The sequence below is a fragment of the Narcine bancroftii genome, chromosome 12 (assembly GCF_036971445.1).
Source record: "Narcine bancroftii isolate sNarBan1 chromosome 12, sNarBan1.hap1, whole genome shotgun sequence".
NCBI classification, from domain to species: domain Eukaryota; kingdom Metazoa; phylum Chordata; class Chondrichthyes; order Torpediniformes; family Narcinidae; genus Narcine; species Narcine bancroftii.
The window spans coordinates 64,305,243-64,320,661 of NC_091480.1; the positions used below are offsets into that span (position 1 = coordinate 64,305,243).

The following is a 15,419-nucleotide window of genomic DNA, read 5'->3' on the forward strand; positions in this document are numbered from 1 at the left end:
CTCTTTCATACTCGTAGAAGAGTAACTCAAAAATAATGATACAGGGGTGCACAGCAGGTGAACACCATAATCAAGACTGCATTTATGCTTTGCAAACAAATCCATGTAATCAAGAAAAGCTGCACCAACCATTCTGGAAAGGAAATGCTGTTAATTCACGTGGACCTGGAACAAGAATGCCGAAACAGAAGGAACTCTGTACAGTTTCCAAATACACAAAATTTATAAAGCCGCAGGCCGCAGAGTGCATACTCAACGCAGGACCCAGCTGGAAGAGTAGCAGCTCAATCCAGGCAGGAGCCTTTGACAAGCTTTATAATATAAAGCACATCCAAAGATACCAACTAGATAAAACATTTTGTTTTCTCCAAGTCATTCAAAGCTGGCTGTTCACACCTTTCTCTAAATACATTTCTTTGTTGCCCTCCAATAGTAATTACTGGACTTCAAGTTAGAACCATAGAATGATACAACACAGAAAACAGGCCATTTGGCCCTTCTAGTCCATGCAAACCATGATTCCGCTAGTCCCATTGACCTGCTCCCATTCCATAACCCTCCAGACCTCTCCCATCCATGTATCTATCCAATTTATTCTTAAAACTAAAGATCGTGCCCACATTCACATCAGATGTCAGCTCATTCCACACCCCCACCACTCTCTGAGTGAAGAACTTTCCCCTAATGTTCCCCCTAAACCTTTCCCCTTTCACCCTAAAGCCATGTCCTTTCATATTTATCTCCCATAATCTGTGGAAAAAGCCTACTCGCATCCACTTGGTCTATACCTCTCATAATAGTGTAAATCTCTTATCAAGTCTCCCTTTATTCTTCTTCGCTCCAAGGAATAAAGCCCTAACCCATTTAATCTTTCCTTGTAACTCAACTCCTGAAGACCCGGCAACATCCTAGTAAATCTTCTCTGCACTCTTTCAATCTTATTGATATCCTCATCTGTAGTTAGTTGACCAGAAGTGCACACAATATTCCAAATTTGGCATCACCAATGTCTCAAACAAGCTCAACATAACATCCCAACTCCAAAACTCAATACTTTGATTTATGATGGCCAAGCTGCTAAATGTTTTCTTTACAACCCTGTCCACGTGCGACACCACCTTCAAGGAACAATGTATCTGTATTCCCAGATCTCTTTGCTCCTCCGCACTTCTCAGTGACCTAACATTTACTCTGAATGAAGAGGTCCAACCAATTGACAGAAAGTGGCTCCAAAAATGAACAAATGTAACCTTTTGCCACCTAATTGTGCTCAATCCTCAAAATGCAGCTCCATGATGCTTTTGTTCAGTATTTGATGTCTACCACAACAGTGCCCTCCACAATGTTTGGGACAAAGACATTTTTTTTTCTCCTTTATTTGCCTGTACTCCACAGTTTTGGATTTGTAATCAAGCAATTCACGTGTGATTAAAGTGCACATTTCAGATTGATACAAGGTTACTTGTAAACATTTTGGTTTGACCATGTAGAAATTACAGCATTTTTTAAAACACAGTCCCCTCATTTCAGGGCACCATAATGTTTGGGACATTTGGCTTCACAGGTGTTTGTGATTACTCAGGTATATTGGTGCAGGTATAAGAGAGCTTCTATGCATTTTGATCACCTTTGGAATCTGTTGTTGCTATTTTTCAACACGAGGATCAGAGTTGTGCCAATGAAAGTGTTACGGAGTCCAGAGGACCCCAAACACCAGCAGCAATTCACCACAACACAGGGTTACTTAAACAACAGTAGTTTTTAATTATAATTGAACAAGGGAACAGAATTAAACTTTAAGTTATTACTTAACCTACCTAACCTACTTAATTCCCCCCAATACTAAGCGCAGGTGTGTGCAATGTATATTTAAGATTAGAAAAGTTCTATGGATCACAGTCCAATCTCACTGATTGCAGGCAATTCTTGTACTGTGCACAGAAGTTAGCATTAACAAAGCTCACCAGGCTTTGGTGTTTAACAGGCAAATGGTTACCACTCAGGAGGGTTCTTGCTGGTTTTCAGAGAGATTCCTTTTCCAGGCCATCCACAACTGATTCCTTCTCAGTCTTGCTGACGAAACTTGCCCAGATGATCCTCTTTCTTTCAGGTCACTTTTCACACCATCAGTCTTCTCCTTCGACCAGGCAGCTTCCAAAGTTTGCCAGCTTGTCCCTCTGGAACTGATTTCTGTCTCTCTCCTTTCTGTTTCATACCCTCCCTCTCTGAGAGCAAAACTGTTCTCCTCTTGTCTGCAAAGATCACATGTTCCCAGGCAAGCTGAATGCTGCTACTTTGTTGCTTTCTGCAAAAAGCATTTGGAAAAAGTCCTGCAAAGATTCTGTATTTTAAAATGTTTGTGTGCAACCTGCTCTAACAATTCCTCCCAAGCCACCTCTATAAACTGCCACAAAAGTCTAAGAAGCCATTATGAGGCTAAAAAATTTATGCACATGTGCCAACTTTATAACAAAAATGTAACAGGGAGGCCAAGGGAATGAATGGTAATTCAAAGAATCTTACAGAGCATTATATCTGCACTAGCTCTTAAGTAAGAGCTCACTAAAACTGAAGATAGTGCCACCAAGAGACCTATCACCACCAACCTGTTATGCCACATGCATCCACCAGTGTGGTATATCTGAATCTATAGCTGGATCTGGTTTGGAAGATCTGACTGAACCCAACATGATCAAGTCTGTAAACCCGAGCCCTGAACCCACCATCTCCTCTTTAATCATGTACTTCTGCCTGATGATGTCAAATCATGATTCTTTTCAAGAGTTGGGTTTATCCCAGAGATTTGCAAGAAATGTTGTCAAGGGCAGCTAGCAGAGAGAGTAGCCAGATGGGACATAAGGAGTCCTCAAAGTTCAAAGTCAAAGCCTAGATTTATTATCAGAGTACATACAAGAGATTACATACAACTCCAGGCCAGGCAGAATTTGTACTCCTGACAATATATGTCTTCAACAGAGAGAGATGTAAACAAAGAAAGAAGCAAATTGACTATGCAATACAGAAAAAAAATAAGTATTCAATAATAAACAATGTGCAAAGTAAGCGTCCTTAAATGAGTCTGATGAGTCTCATCAGAAACCTTACAGGGCAAAAGGTATGGCAAGCACTCATATGCTGGGTGGTCCCATCCAAATGGGCCAGATGCGGCCCATGAGCTGTACACTGTTCAATACAGCTATGATGGTCAACTAGAAAGCCTTTTGCAATATTGGAATTTAATAACTGGGAGGTAAGAGCTCCAAAATTAGAAATTTCTCATCCCCATTTAATAGGGATCACAAGTATTGTGCATTAATAATAATAATGCTGAATGTTAATTGAACAATGCTAAATTTTAGTGCCAATCAAATGAAACATGCAAAGGGAACAAGTCAATACATTGAAAGTGCCACAAGACTCGCACCTCCAGGTTTAGGAACAGCTGCTCCCCCTCCACCATCAGACTCCTCAACAACAAACTCAAATCAGGGACTCATTTAAGGACTCTCACTTGCGCACTTTACTTAGTTTTTCTTTCAAATTGCAGTTTGATTACATTTCTTTATTTGTTTACATGTGTACATTGAGTACAAGGAGTCCCTGGGTTACGAACCATCGGCTTACAGAAAACCTGTACTTATGAACAAATTGTGCCCCCAGTTTGCGCATAATGTTACCTCACAAATGTCCATTCCAGTATGCAAGACATCGATGGAATGACAGCAAATGTTAACTTTTAATTACGATCTTTTTTCTTCCTATCTAAACTGTTTTAAGAACTGTTTCTTTATTTATTTTTAAAGTACAAAGACAAACATTTGACTGACGCTAAGTAAGAACTGTATGTACCTGTTCCAACTTATCTACAAATTTGACTTATAGAGAGATGTAATATTAAAAGGAGAACAAAGGTTTAAAAAAAATAATATAAAGAACCTGTAAAAGATACACAGACAATTTAATTGCATAAGTGTAAAATTATAAAGTAAGATAGCGAGTCATAAATGACCCCTATAACTTCTGGAATGTTGTATCTGCATTATTAACTGAATCACAAATCTTTTCCATATTCAAACAGGACATGATGCCACTGATCACGAGTAGGTAGGGCAGCATCCTTCCATTTAAGTAAAATCACACACCTCACCAAAAGAGAGGCAAAAGAAATAGTGAGACTCTGAACCGGAGGCAAAGAAGAATCATTCCCTCCCATTATACTGAAGAGGGTCACCAAAGATTTGGTATTAAATCTATATTGAAAATTTTTGACAAAGTAAGGAAAACCTCTCTCCAGTTTTTTCTAGACCAGGACAAGTCCAGAACATATGAATTAATGACGCTTCTGCGATTTTACACCTGTAACACCAGGGAATCATGTCGGAATAAAAGCAAGACAATTTAGCCTTAGACAAACGTGCTGTATGTACCACTTTAAGTTGTAATAAACAATGTCAAGCACATAATGAAGAGCTATTAACTAACTTAAGAATTGTGCCCCAATCCACGGCCGATATAGTCAAATTTAAACATTTCTGATTTAACATAACAATTTCTCGTAAATTATAGACATTAAACCTTTATGAGTCGCCATTAAAAACTCATTTACAAATTTTGATTCAGACTCTCTTGGAAAATTAGACACTTAAGATTCAAGAAAATGCTGGACTTGGAAATATGTAAAAAAAATTGAGATTTGAGCAAGGTAAATTTAGCAGTAAGCTGTTCAAATGATGCAAAATATCCATCAATGAACAGATCCTTAAAGCTTTAACTGCCCTCTCTGAAAAATAATTATTTTTCTTTTAATGCTAATCATATATAGCATTCGGCAACGTGGTTAGGTAAGGGGTTTGAGTTTTTCTCCTCTACTATTCTCTTTCCTTTTTTTTGTATTGTCAGTTTTTTTTCTAAAAAGGTATATTATTTGAAAGATGAATTATGGATATGATCTACAATTTACGTATGTTAGTGTTATATGGAATATCTTATTTAGTTTGTGTAACAGTCAATATCATCCTATTGAATTGTACCCTTTTTTGTTTGTACGTTCTTTATTAAAAATCAATAAAAATATTTTTAAAAGACAGACAGACGTAGGAGTGGATCACATTCATAACCCAGGGACTCCCTATACAATTTTTTGCAATACAATAATCAAGTCTTATGAGGCAAGGTTAGCAGAGCTAGGACTTTTCTCTTTGGAGCGAAGAAGGATGAGAGGAGACTTAGTGAAGGTCTACAAGATTCTGAGAGGCAATGTGGATATCCAGCACCTTCTTTTTCCCCAGGGCAGGAATAGCAAACACCTGAGGACATTTGTACAAAATGAAGGGAAGAAAGCTTAGGGGAGACATCAGGGCAATTTATTTTTACACAGAGTTGTGGATGCCTGGAATGCTTTGCCATGAGTGATGGTGGAGGCTGAAATATTAGGGGCATTTTAGGATGAAAAAAAAGAGGGTTATGAAGTAGGAAGGCTTTAGTTTTTTTTTGCTGGAATGTATAGGTCAGAGCAACATCGAAGGCCAAAGAGCCTATACTACGGTTATAATGTTCTATAATAAGTGGTAATTCTGCCTGGCCCGCAGGAAAAAGAATCTCAGGGTTGTAAGTGATGTCACGTATGTACTCTGAGAATAAATCTGAAAGTCACAGCTTCGATTCCTTCAAGATTATGGTGAAAGCTAAAGTCTGCAACAGGATTTAAGTGATCAAATAAAACACATACACTAAACTTGGTGAATTAAACTTTGCAAAATACATTTCCACTGTTGCCCAGCTGGTGCAATTAAACTTTTTAAAGCAAACCAGTGAATCTATTAACCCATACCTAATGATGCTGACTCAAGTTTCAATTGCCTTTCATCAACAGGCTCAGATGAAAGCCCTGTATTTTGCAGTGGGTTTTTACACATTGAACATGTGTACTGTTGCCCTGGCAAATTGAGAGTTGAGGGGCCACAATCTGCATGGATCCACCTGAGAATAAAAAAAACCAAAAAGATTGTGAAAAATATACAACTTTAATAGTAGTAAGATAATACTGGAAAAATAATTATAATTTAATCCTATTAAAAATAAGTACAATCATTCGAATACCTGGTAGAAAACTAGAATAATAAAAATATCAAGACTTTTCTCTACTGGACAAGCATCACTAACACCACAAGTGATCTCAACTTCCAACTGAGAGCTCTAGCTAAAGGGCCAAGGGACTCAGGAAAGGGAGAAAAAGAAGTTAGAAACCAATATATTCTCTAATGCTAATTATGGAATATATTGAGGAAAGAGATTGAGAGTTAGAGCAATTGATGCAAAAAAATTGACAGCTTCAAGTAGGATTATGTGGAGCATGATCACTACCACCGACCAGTTTGGTTAAATAGGATGATTATGGTGGTGAAAATTCTATCCAATTATAAACTAGACAATATATATTGAGTATGGGAATTGGGATGTTATGTTGAAATTGCACAAGATATTGGTGAGGCCAAATTTGGATTACTATGTGCAATTTTAGTCACTTACCTACAAGAAAAATATCAGTAGGACTGAAAGAGTGCAGAGAAAATTTGCAAAGATGTTGCTGGGACTTGAAAAGAAATTAGTTATTAGGAAAGTTTGAATAGATTTGGAATTTCCCTGGAGTGAGAGAATTAGGGTGGTGCAGTTAGTGCAATGCTATTACAGTACCAGCAACCCAGGTTTGAATACAGATGTGTTGGGAGTTTATATGTTGTCCCTGTGTCTGCATTAGCTTCCTCCGAGTGCTCCAGTTTCCTTCCACCCTTCAAAAATATATGGGGATTGCAGGTAAATTGGTGTACTTGGGGGCATTGGCTCGTGGGCCAGAAAGGCCTGTTACTATGTCCAAATTTAAATTTAGAATGAGGGGAAACTTGAAGAGGTATACAAAATTGAGAGGAATATATACAGTGAGTGAAAACAGGCTTTTTCTAGATGTAAGCTAAGAACTAGAAAACCTGGGTTCAGGGTGAAAAGTTTACCGGGGAAAATTAGGGGAACTTCACTCACAGGGTGGTGAAAGTGTGGAACGAGCTGCCAGCAAAGGTAGTGGATGTGGGTTCGGCTTCGACATTTAAGATTGGATAGGTACATGGATGGGAGGGATATGGAGGGCTATGATGCAGGTGCAAGTTGATAGTACGTTAGATGGATCGAAAGGCCTGCTTCTGTGCTGTTCTATGGTTCCAAGACTTCATTGTCTATATTCTTGGCTGAAGAACATTAAATTTCACCAACACTCATTGGGAATCAAATACATCATCACTAAATAACAGAAGGGGAAGTTAAAAACTCAAAAGATTTCAGAGAACAATTTGATTTATTATGGGAGCAATTGACAATGATGGCTGCTCTTAATAGAAGTTTTTCCCAGACCAAATTAAAACCACTAATGTCAGAAGCCACTTACTTTTGGCAGATATGGCAGTTTAAAGTGTCACCTGCTTGTCCATTCGTTTTACCACATATCGTACACACAGCACTGTCCCTGTTCTTTTGCCAGTAACATTTCTCACAAACTGAGTAGTTCTGATGCCACTGCGTACTGGGATGTTTCCCTGCAGATCGTGAACCACAATCACTGCACACACGACAGTTCTGCAGAAAAGAATTCACAAGTGAAATTGCTTCAAATATAATCAAAATCGAGTACAGCTTCTCAAATCAGGAGAGAGAAAAAAAAACAAGGCTCGAGCAGTTCCACAAGTTGCACTTAAAACCAACCCCACAGGACTTTGAGCCTAATCACAATCATCATACTGAAAAGGAAACACAAGATTCACCAAAACTACCCTCCCACCAAACCACCGATCCACTCTCCACATGTATAGTACAGCTCGAGTCACTTAAACAATAGTAGATAATCCAATGATTCAATCAATCCAGGCATATTCATCATACAATGGTTAGAAATGACAATCTGGAGGCTAGATGCACAGACCATTTCTCAGCTTGAATTGCAAGATCAGAGTAATGCTTTAGAAGTGAAAGATCAAGAAAATTATACTAAACACACAGCTCCACAAGGTGAAATACTTGCAATATTTAAAGGAGCATTTAGAACATCATAATTTACTATGGACTAAGAGCTATAAAATGTGATTTACAAAGAATCGTTCATTTTGGCTTTCATGGACAGAATGATTTGAATGGCCTTATTGCAATGTCTATTTCAAAGATTCTCAGTCACCGTTGTGAAACAAGCCCTTTGGTCCACTGCATCTGTGCCAACTATCAAGTGCTTAGCAGAACAAATCTCATTTGGTTGGGGTCTCTAGAGGTCAAGGACTTGGAATGTGGAGTCAAGATGAGAAGTAGGTAAAAAGAGAATGTGAATGCTGGAATTGACAACAAAAAAACAAACTATTGGGGGAATTCAGAAGGAATGGAGGCATTCAAAACTGTTAGGTATGCCCTTCATCAAAAGAATGGCAAATATTTCAAAATTCTCTACACAAGATGGCTGCAGTTCAGTCACTGACATTTTTGAGATAATGACAAATCTTTTTTAAAATATGCTGGGAAACAAGGGAAATGGTGTTAGTGCAGGAATTTGATGGTTAAGCATCACCCATGATCTTACTGAATGGCACAGCAAGGACAAGGATTCAATTGCCTCCTCCAGATTGTTTCTTATTTTTATTATAGGAACAAAATCTTTTATCCAAAATTCTGAAAAACAAAAACTGAACAATTTTTCCATGGATGTCATCTGCACACCAAAGCTGGCGTTTGCCGCCAAACATAACCTGACGTGACCCATACTCAACTCACGCTTGAATATCCCATGTCGGTCATTAGTGGAACCCAAGGGAATTCTTACTTTAAATATGCCAGCATGAAAGAGTCCAGCGCCTCTAATTCGCCATATACAGACGTTTGATTTGTTGTAGATGGCCCAACGCACCCCCCCCTACCAGCATTATATCTCAATGCTCTTCCCCATCCAGCCATATACAGACGCCCGATTTGTCTTAGATGGCCCGACGCACCCCCCCCCCCCACCAGCATCATATCTCAATGCTCTTCCCCATCCAGAGACCCTTCTAGTTAGAGTGTGTCTTTGTTTTGCGCAAATCTGAAAGCAGTGCAATTACTTAACGAACCACCATTACTATTATTCTATTATCTGAAAAATTCCAAATAGTATCTGGTCCCAAGGGTTTTGGATAAAAGATTCTGTACCACCAAGGAAAGTCAAGCAGAACATCCCAGAATTGACATTTATGAAAAAGTGAGCTGGGTAAAGAGCTGTGCAATTTCTCAATCACCATGGAGAAATTCATTGTACATGTAAAAGTTTAGACATTGGAGCTTGAAAGGAATGCCGGCTCAATCGCAAATTTATACAAAAACATCAGACTGATGTATACCATTATATGAATACAATAGTACCATCAACCAAAGCTGGTTCTGAACACACACACACACACACACACACACACACACACACACACACACACACACACACACACACACACACACACACACACACACACACACACACACACACACACACACACACACACACACACACGTATGGAACCCACCTTGCATTTCCAGCTATCAGTCGGCAGTGACTCCATTGCTGGTTTCAAGCAAAACGTATGATAGCCTTTATCACACGCGTCACACACAAGCATCATTGTGTCCGCACCAGGCTGCCTACGTGGATGTAACAGGAGATGTTACAACCTAATCTACGCATCCATAACATTACTGTCGTGCCAAAATATCACAAATGCAAACATGAATTTTCCATTGCATTAATGAGCACATAACATGAAAACAGCAGTCCAAAAGAAAATTTAAGCTCAAGTTTATTGTCACATGTTCCAAGGTACAGTGAGAAAGTTTGTTTTTGTGAGCAGTCCACCAAGTCAACCTAATCATAGCACACCAGTTAAAAACACAGTACAGTCTACAGAATTACTGAAAGACAGCAATTAGAAAATAGCAAAGGCAACATTATTTTACCGGTGAAGTTCATTTATGGTTTGATAACAATAGGAAATAAAAAGTCCTTGAATCTGGTGTTACGTGATCTTACTCGTGAAAATAATCCTGACTGAAGGTGGTTGAAGAGAGACTGGCCAGGATGAGTCTTTTAATGGCAACGAGAAGTGTAAATGGAGTCGATAGAGGGGACTGGACTTGTCTGATGGTCTGAGGTGCATTCACAACTTTCTGCACCTTCTTGTCTTGGACTGTGCAATGATGAATCCTGACAGGGCACTTTCAATGGTGTATTTTGAAAGTTGAGGGGGAGAGGTAATTTCCTCAAGGAAAGTTGATGTGCTGCTACACTTCCTTGACTATTGTATTGACATCAGGTGGACCAAAAAATGCTTATTCCTTGGAAATGAAAACTCAAGATTGACACTGACAGGAGACTGAGTTCCAGTCCTCTTCTGGAAGTCTGCAGCCAGCTCCTTACTCTTGCTGATATTGAGGGAGTGGTTGTTGTCCTTGCACCGTCACTCATCCCTCCATCTCCCTTCTATATTTCAATTTGTCATAGTTTGACATTCAACCTACAACAGATGTCAGGTGTGACTTTATATATGGAATTGGAGCAGCGTTTGACCACATACTCATAAGTGTAAAGGTACACAGCCTTGCAGGGGACAGGTCTTAAGGATGATCACAGAGAAAGTGGTATCACCAACCCACACTGTTAGCAGCCTGTAGGACAGGAAGTGGTGGATCCAGTCGCAGAATGCAGTGCTGAGCCAAGGCCTCGGATTTTGGGAATGAGTTATCAGGCACTGTTGTGTTGAATGCAGAGCTGTAGTCAATGAATGGTAGTCTACTGTGACAGATTATGTTATATTTTATATTGTATATAGATGTTTTAAAGGACATCAGTTGTGGCAGGTTTTTTTTTAAAAGTGTAGGTCACAAATAAGTACTTCACAACAGAGATTTCATTTAAAATACCAGAGCTCTGCTCAAACCAGACAGTCCAGGCTCCGGTTGCCTTTGCAAAAACTGTGAAGAATGCCTATAGAGACTTCACAAGTAGGTGTTAATTGGACATGCTGTGGAGTAATGGATTATTGTTTTAGAAAGCAACAGATGAACGGACTCGGAAGATTGGGTCCAGTGCCGCAGTCTGTCTGCATGCAGTTTGCTGTTCTAAGAAGGTCATGTGATTTTCTCTGAGAGAGAGATTTCAGTTCTACAGTTCAGCAGCAGCCGGGTCTGGAACATGACAAGCTGGCAAGCTTGTGGAAAAACCCCATTTTGAAGATTAGTTCAGCCTGGTCAAAGCCCTGTGGTCCATACAAGTGGAGATGGCTGGCTGTATGTTTCACTTGATATAAGGGAAACAGAAAAGGAACTCTGTGATGACCTGAAAGAAAGAGGTTATCATCTGGAAAACCCTGATGGGGCAGGTTTCTTCTGCAAGACACTGAAGTGGCTGATCAGAAGGGATCAGTTTGTGTGTGTGTCCAACGAGCAACAAATCTCTCTGAAAACCAACAAGAACCTTTTTGAGCGGTAACCATTTACCTTTCAACCACCAAAGCCTTGTGAAGATTCATAAATGTTAAATTCTGTGCACAGTATAAGAATTTCCTGATACCGGTGAACTTAGAGGAGTGAAAAGTCAGATGGGATTGTGAATCAAAGTACTTTTCTGAACTTACACACACATTACATACATGTGCGCTAGAATTAGAAGGGCGTTAAGTTAGGTTAATAGTAATAAGTTAAAGTGTGATCCTGTTTTCATGTTTAAAGATAATTAAAAGCAACTTTTGTTTAAGTAACCATTTGTCTTGGTGAATTTCTATTGCTGCTGGGTTTTGGGGTCCTCTGAGCCTATAACACTACATACTGCATTAAAACGATACAGACTAAAAATATTTACAAAAGGACCACTGATTACCTGCTACCATATTTAGATCTTTCTCTCTGCTGCTATTCAAACTGCATAATTTTATGATTAAACTTTCATTCCCCATCCCTTAACAATGGTGGCTCACAAATGCAGAATGCCACTATCCGAAACAGTTACGTACCTGCAAGTCTGACATACTTTGCACTCGGGACACTGCCAACCAGCACGTTTAACTGGCGTTACTACAATTTCCAGGCATGCACCATGGTAGTGCAGACCACAGCTGGTACAGAAAAGAAGGTCCAAGAGATCCCCTGGTGCATCACACACACCACAATTTGCCTCATCCTTCGCTAAAATGAAAAAAAAGGAAATATTTATGATTTGGGTTTTGGCAATATTTTATTTCTCAACTTTAAAACTTTGACTTTTTAGTGATACCCAGGTTATTTTTTTTTAAATCAATGATAAAGGTGAAGCTGCACCCAAAAAAAAATTCACGACAAAACTTTACTCCTTTGAGCAAATCAGGCTGTTGACTGAAAATCAGCCTGATCATAGCACTTAATTACCAGTATAATTGAACAAGGTCATAGAACAAAATGGAAAGAAACCCAAGACTTCGGGGAATAAAGCTGAAATAATACCAAAACAACGTGCATTGGAAGCAGATATTTTAAAAAAATAATTGGTTGTCATGTTCCTCAAAAGTGGTTCCATCATTGCTGTTGGTGCACTAAGAGCAAGGGAATATTACACTCAGGATTGCTTAAACCAACTGCAGGTCCTTTTTCATGCATTTCGAAGATCAGGCAAATTAGTGCTGGGATCAAAGCAAGCACCTTAGTTAACACCAACATCTCAAGAAGAGATTCACATTTTAAATATCGAGACAAGTTGCATTCGACATGAAATAACTTTTTGCTTGTACCAGATTTAGCCATTTTCAATTCCCCACATAATGTTCGGGTACATGAAAGTTTCTATAGAAGCATGTTCTGCTACCTATTTGCACTGCTTTATCTGTGTGATCTGGACAGAGAAGAGTCAAGGTTTTCAGTGACTGAAAGGATCCAGATGCTGCTGCACAGGGAAAGTGGTATGATCTTAAGCATCCTTCCATCTGGCATCGGATGGTAGCACCCAACCGTTTACAATATTCACATTTCTATGAAAGCAAGTACAAACAATATTAATTTCAAAAAGTTGTTCATGGTTATTATTTATCTTCAGTACAACATTTAGCCAAATACAAGATCATACAAGCAGTCAATGCAACAGATAACTATATTACAAAGAGAGCATCAAGATGGATAAATTTACATAAGTGGCACACAGTGGTGCAGCAAGCAGAGCCGCTGCTTTGAAGTTCCAGTGACTGGGGTTCAGTCCTGATCTCAGGTGCTATGTGGAATTTGAAAATTCTCCCTGCGACCACATGGATTTCCCAGAGTGCCCAGGCTTTATTCTACATACCAAAGAGTTGTGGATTGGTTGGCTAAATGACCACTGTAAATTATCCTTAGTCTGAAGGAGAGTGCATATTTAGTCTCAGCTTGCTGCAGTCTCCAACCAAGCAATGGAACCTACTGCACATCAACAATCCAGCACAAATTTTCATGAAGAAAGCTTAATCCAAGAAGAACATATCAGATTCTGCCCACTTTCTGAACAGAAATTAAACTTAACACCAACAGTTATTTCAGTAACTGCTGGCTGACAAGTTAGGAGATCAAATCTATTGTTTTGGGAGATACTCCTAACTACTTTAACTTCCTTGGAACCAGTTTCTAAAGCCTTGGCTTCATCCCAATTCCCTTGATTTATTCCATCATAAGGATGCAATCCAATTCTTTTTGGCTATGGCCCCTTTAGGACTCTGCTCAAAGTTCATGGGGTCCCCTTCCCTGTGAAGCAGTCACGTTCAGTTGGCTTGTTCTGTACTTCTCTCCTACCCCTTATACACCTTGGTCTTCCCTTAAGGATTTTAGTTCATGACCTCCCCCTTAAATATGCTGTACTCCTCAGGTGGGCCATATGGCCTCCTTTGAGAATGGCTGGTTTAAATGGAGTCATTCTAGTTTTCAACATCTATTGAAATTGAAGTACTGGAACTAGTTTTGGTCTTCGCCAATGAGGAAAAAGCATAAATAAATCTCTCTCTCGCCATGCTATGATGTCCCATTTAGCATTCCTGCAAATTGAGATTGAGAGTCTCAAATTCAGTAATCATACAAGGCAATTACCCAGTTCTCCAACAGTTCAGAGTGCATCACATGAAGAACTTCAAGATTTCACCTCTTACCTGCGAGATACCTGAGATTACAGCTTTATCCACATTGACCAGTCTTTGCCCCTCACCCTGCTCAACACCATGTGACCAGGCTGCACACCAATGATGAGCCCAGAAATACCCTGTGGAGATGCCCAGAATTAAAAAAGAGCGGAGAACAAATCTACTTTCCTTTATTCAAAACCAAAGTAAAAATCAAGAATGTTCACTTCTGGGCAAGTTATTCAATTAATATTGGGATACATTGAGAGAATAAACTTTGGAACATGTCATCTCCTGATATGAAGACCTGACAGCATGCTAGGGAGAATAATCAACTGCAAACTAGCTCATCAATTATATTAGATGGTCACAAAGAATAGACTACATGAATGAGATGACTACATGAATGAGATGGTGCCTGGCAACCCAGCCAAACCCACTGGGACCCAAATGTCTATCAGATCGGATCTATGTTCCATTCGATCATTCTCATTCGGATCAGGCAGTAAAATGCCAACCTGGCTCAGCGCCTTATCTAGGTTAGTTTTCAGTTTGGCTCACCATTAGTAGTAGCTGTTGTGTTCACTAGATACTTGGCTTCGGAGAAGACAAGCGATTTGACCAAATGATGGAAATGATGGAATTTGCCAGTGTTGATTTCAAATCTGACTCAGTGTCGATGACAGGGTGGGATAATCAGCAAAGGGGTGGAGAGAGAACTATCCGGGCTCAGAGCTCAATTCCTCAAGTTGGGATTTCATTTTTTTCAACCTAGCTCAGACTGTTGGAATACTAGTATTTTGTGAAACCATATCCACTTGGAACAATTTTCAGCCTGTTACAACACAGCCAACTAAGAATAGAGGTATATATTTTTTAAAAAGTGAGCCATTAAGCAGAGCCCCTTGGGCATGCTAATCTTGAAACATGGCTGCCTTCCTGTTGAGTCACCAAGTGCCTAAAAATCAACGTTTGCCTTCAGTGCATTTAACCGAGCAGCAGATTAAACTGGGCGAGTGAATAAGGGCCTCAAGTAAACAAGCAGTCTTCTATCACATCTAGGATAACATGAAACCCAGAACTTGTCAGCAAATGAGTAAAAACAAAATGCAACATACTATCCACCTAAACATGTATTTATGCAAAATCTATTTGCCAATATTTTGCTTTCTCAAGTTACTCCTACCTGGTAACATGAGCTACACTTAAATAATAAAGAACAATTAAGCCAGCAGTAATCAACAGCATCACAGAGGAAGATTCCTGGATGCA

General features: G+C 39.4%; 1 protein-coding gene across 1 annotated transcript in view; it reads right to left on the minus strand.

The window, feature by feature from the left end:
* The window catches only part of kmt2d (lysine (K)-specific methyltransferase 2D), a 211,852-nt gene that overhangs the window by 155,440 nt on the left and 40,993 nt on the right, over positions 1-15,419 (minus strand). Inside the window, exons 6-11 of the mRNA XM_069904938.1 lie at positions 14,178-14,287; positions 12,878-13,040; positions 12,054-12,225; positions 9,576-9,690; positions 7,436-7,623; positions 5,831-5,979 (exon numbers count right to left, since the gene is read on the minus strand). Of these exons, the coding sequence (XP_069761039.1) occupies positions 5,831-5,979; positions 7,436-7,623; positions 9,576-9,690; positions 12,054-12,225; positions 12,878-13,040; positions 14,178-14,287 (897 nt within the window). The remainder of the gene's footprint in view (positions 1-5,830; positions 5,980-7,435; positions 7,624-9,575; positions 9,691-12,053; positions 12,226-12,877; positions 13,041-14,177; positions 14,288-15,419) is intronic.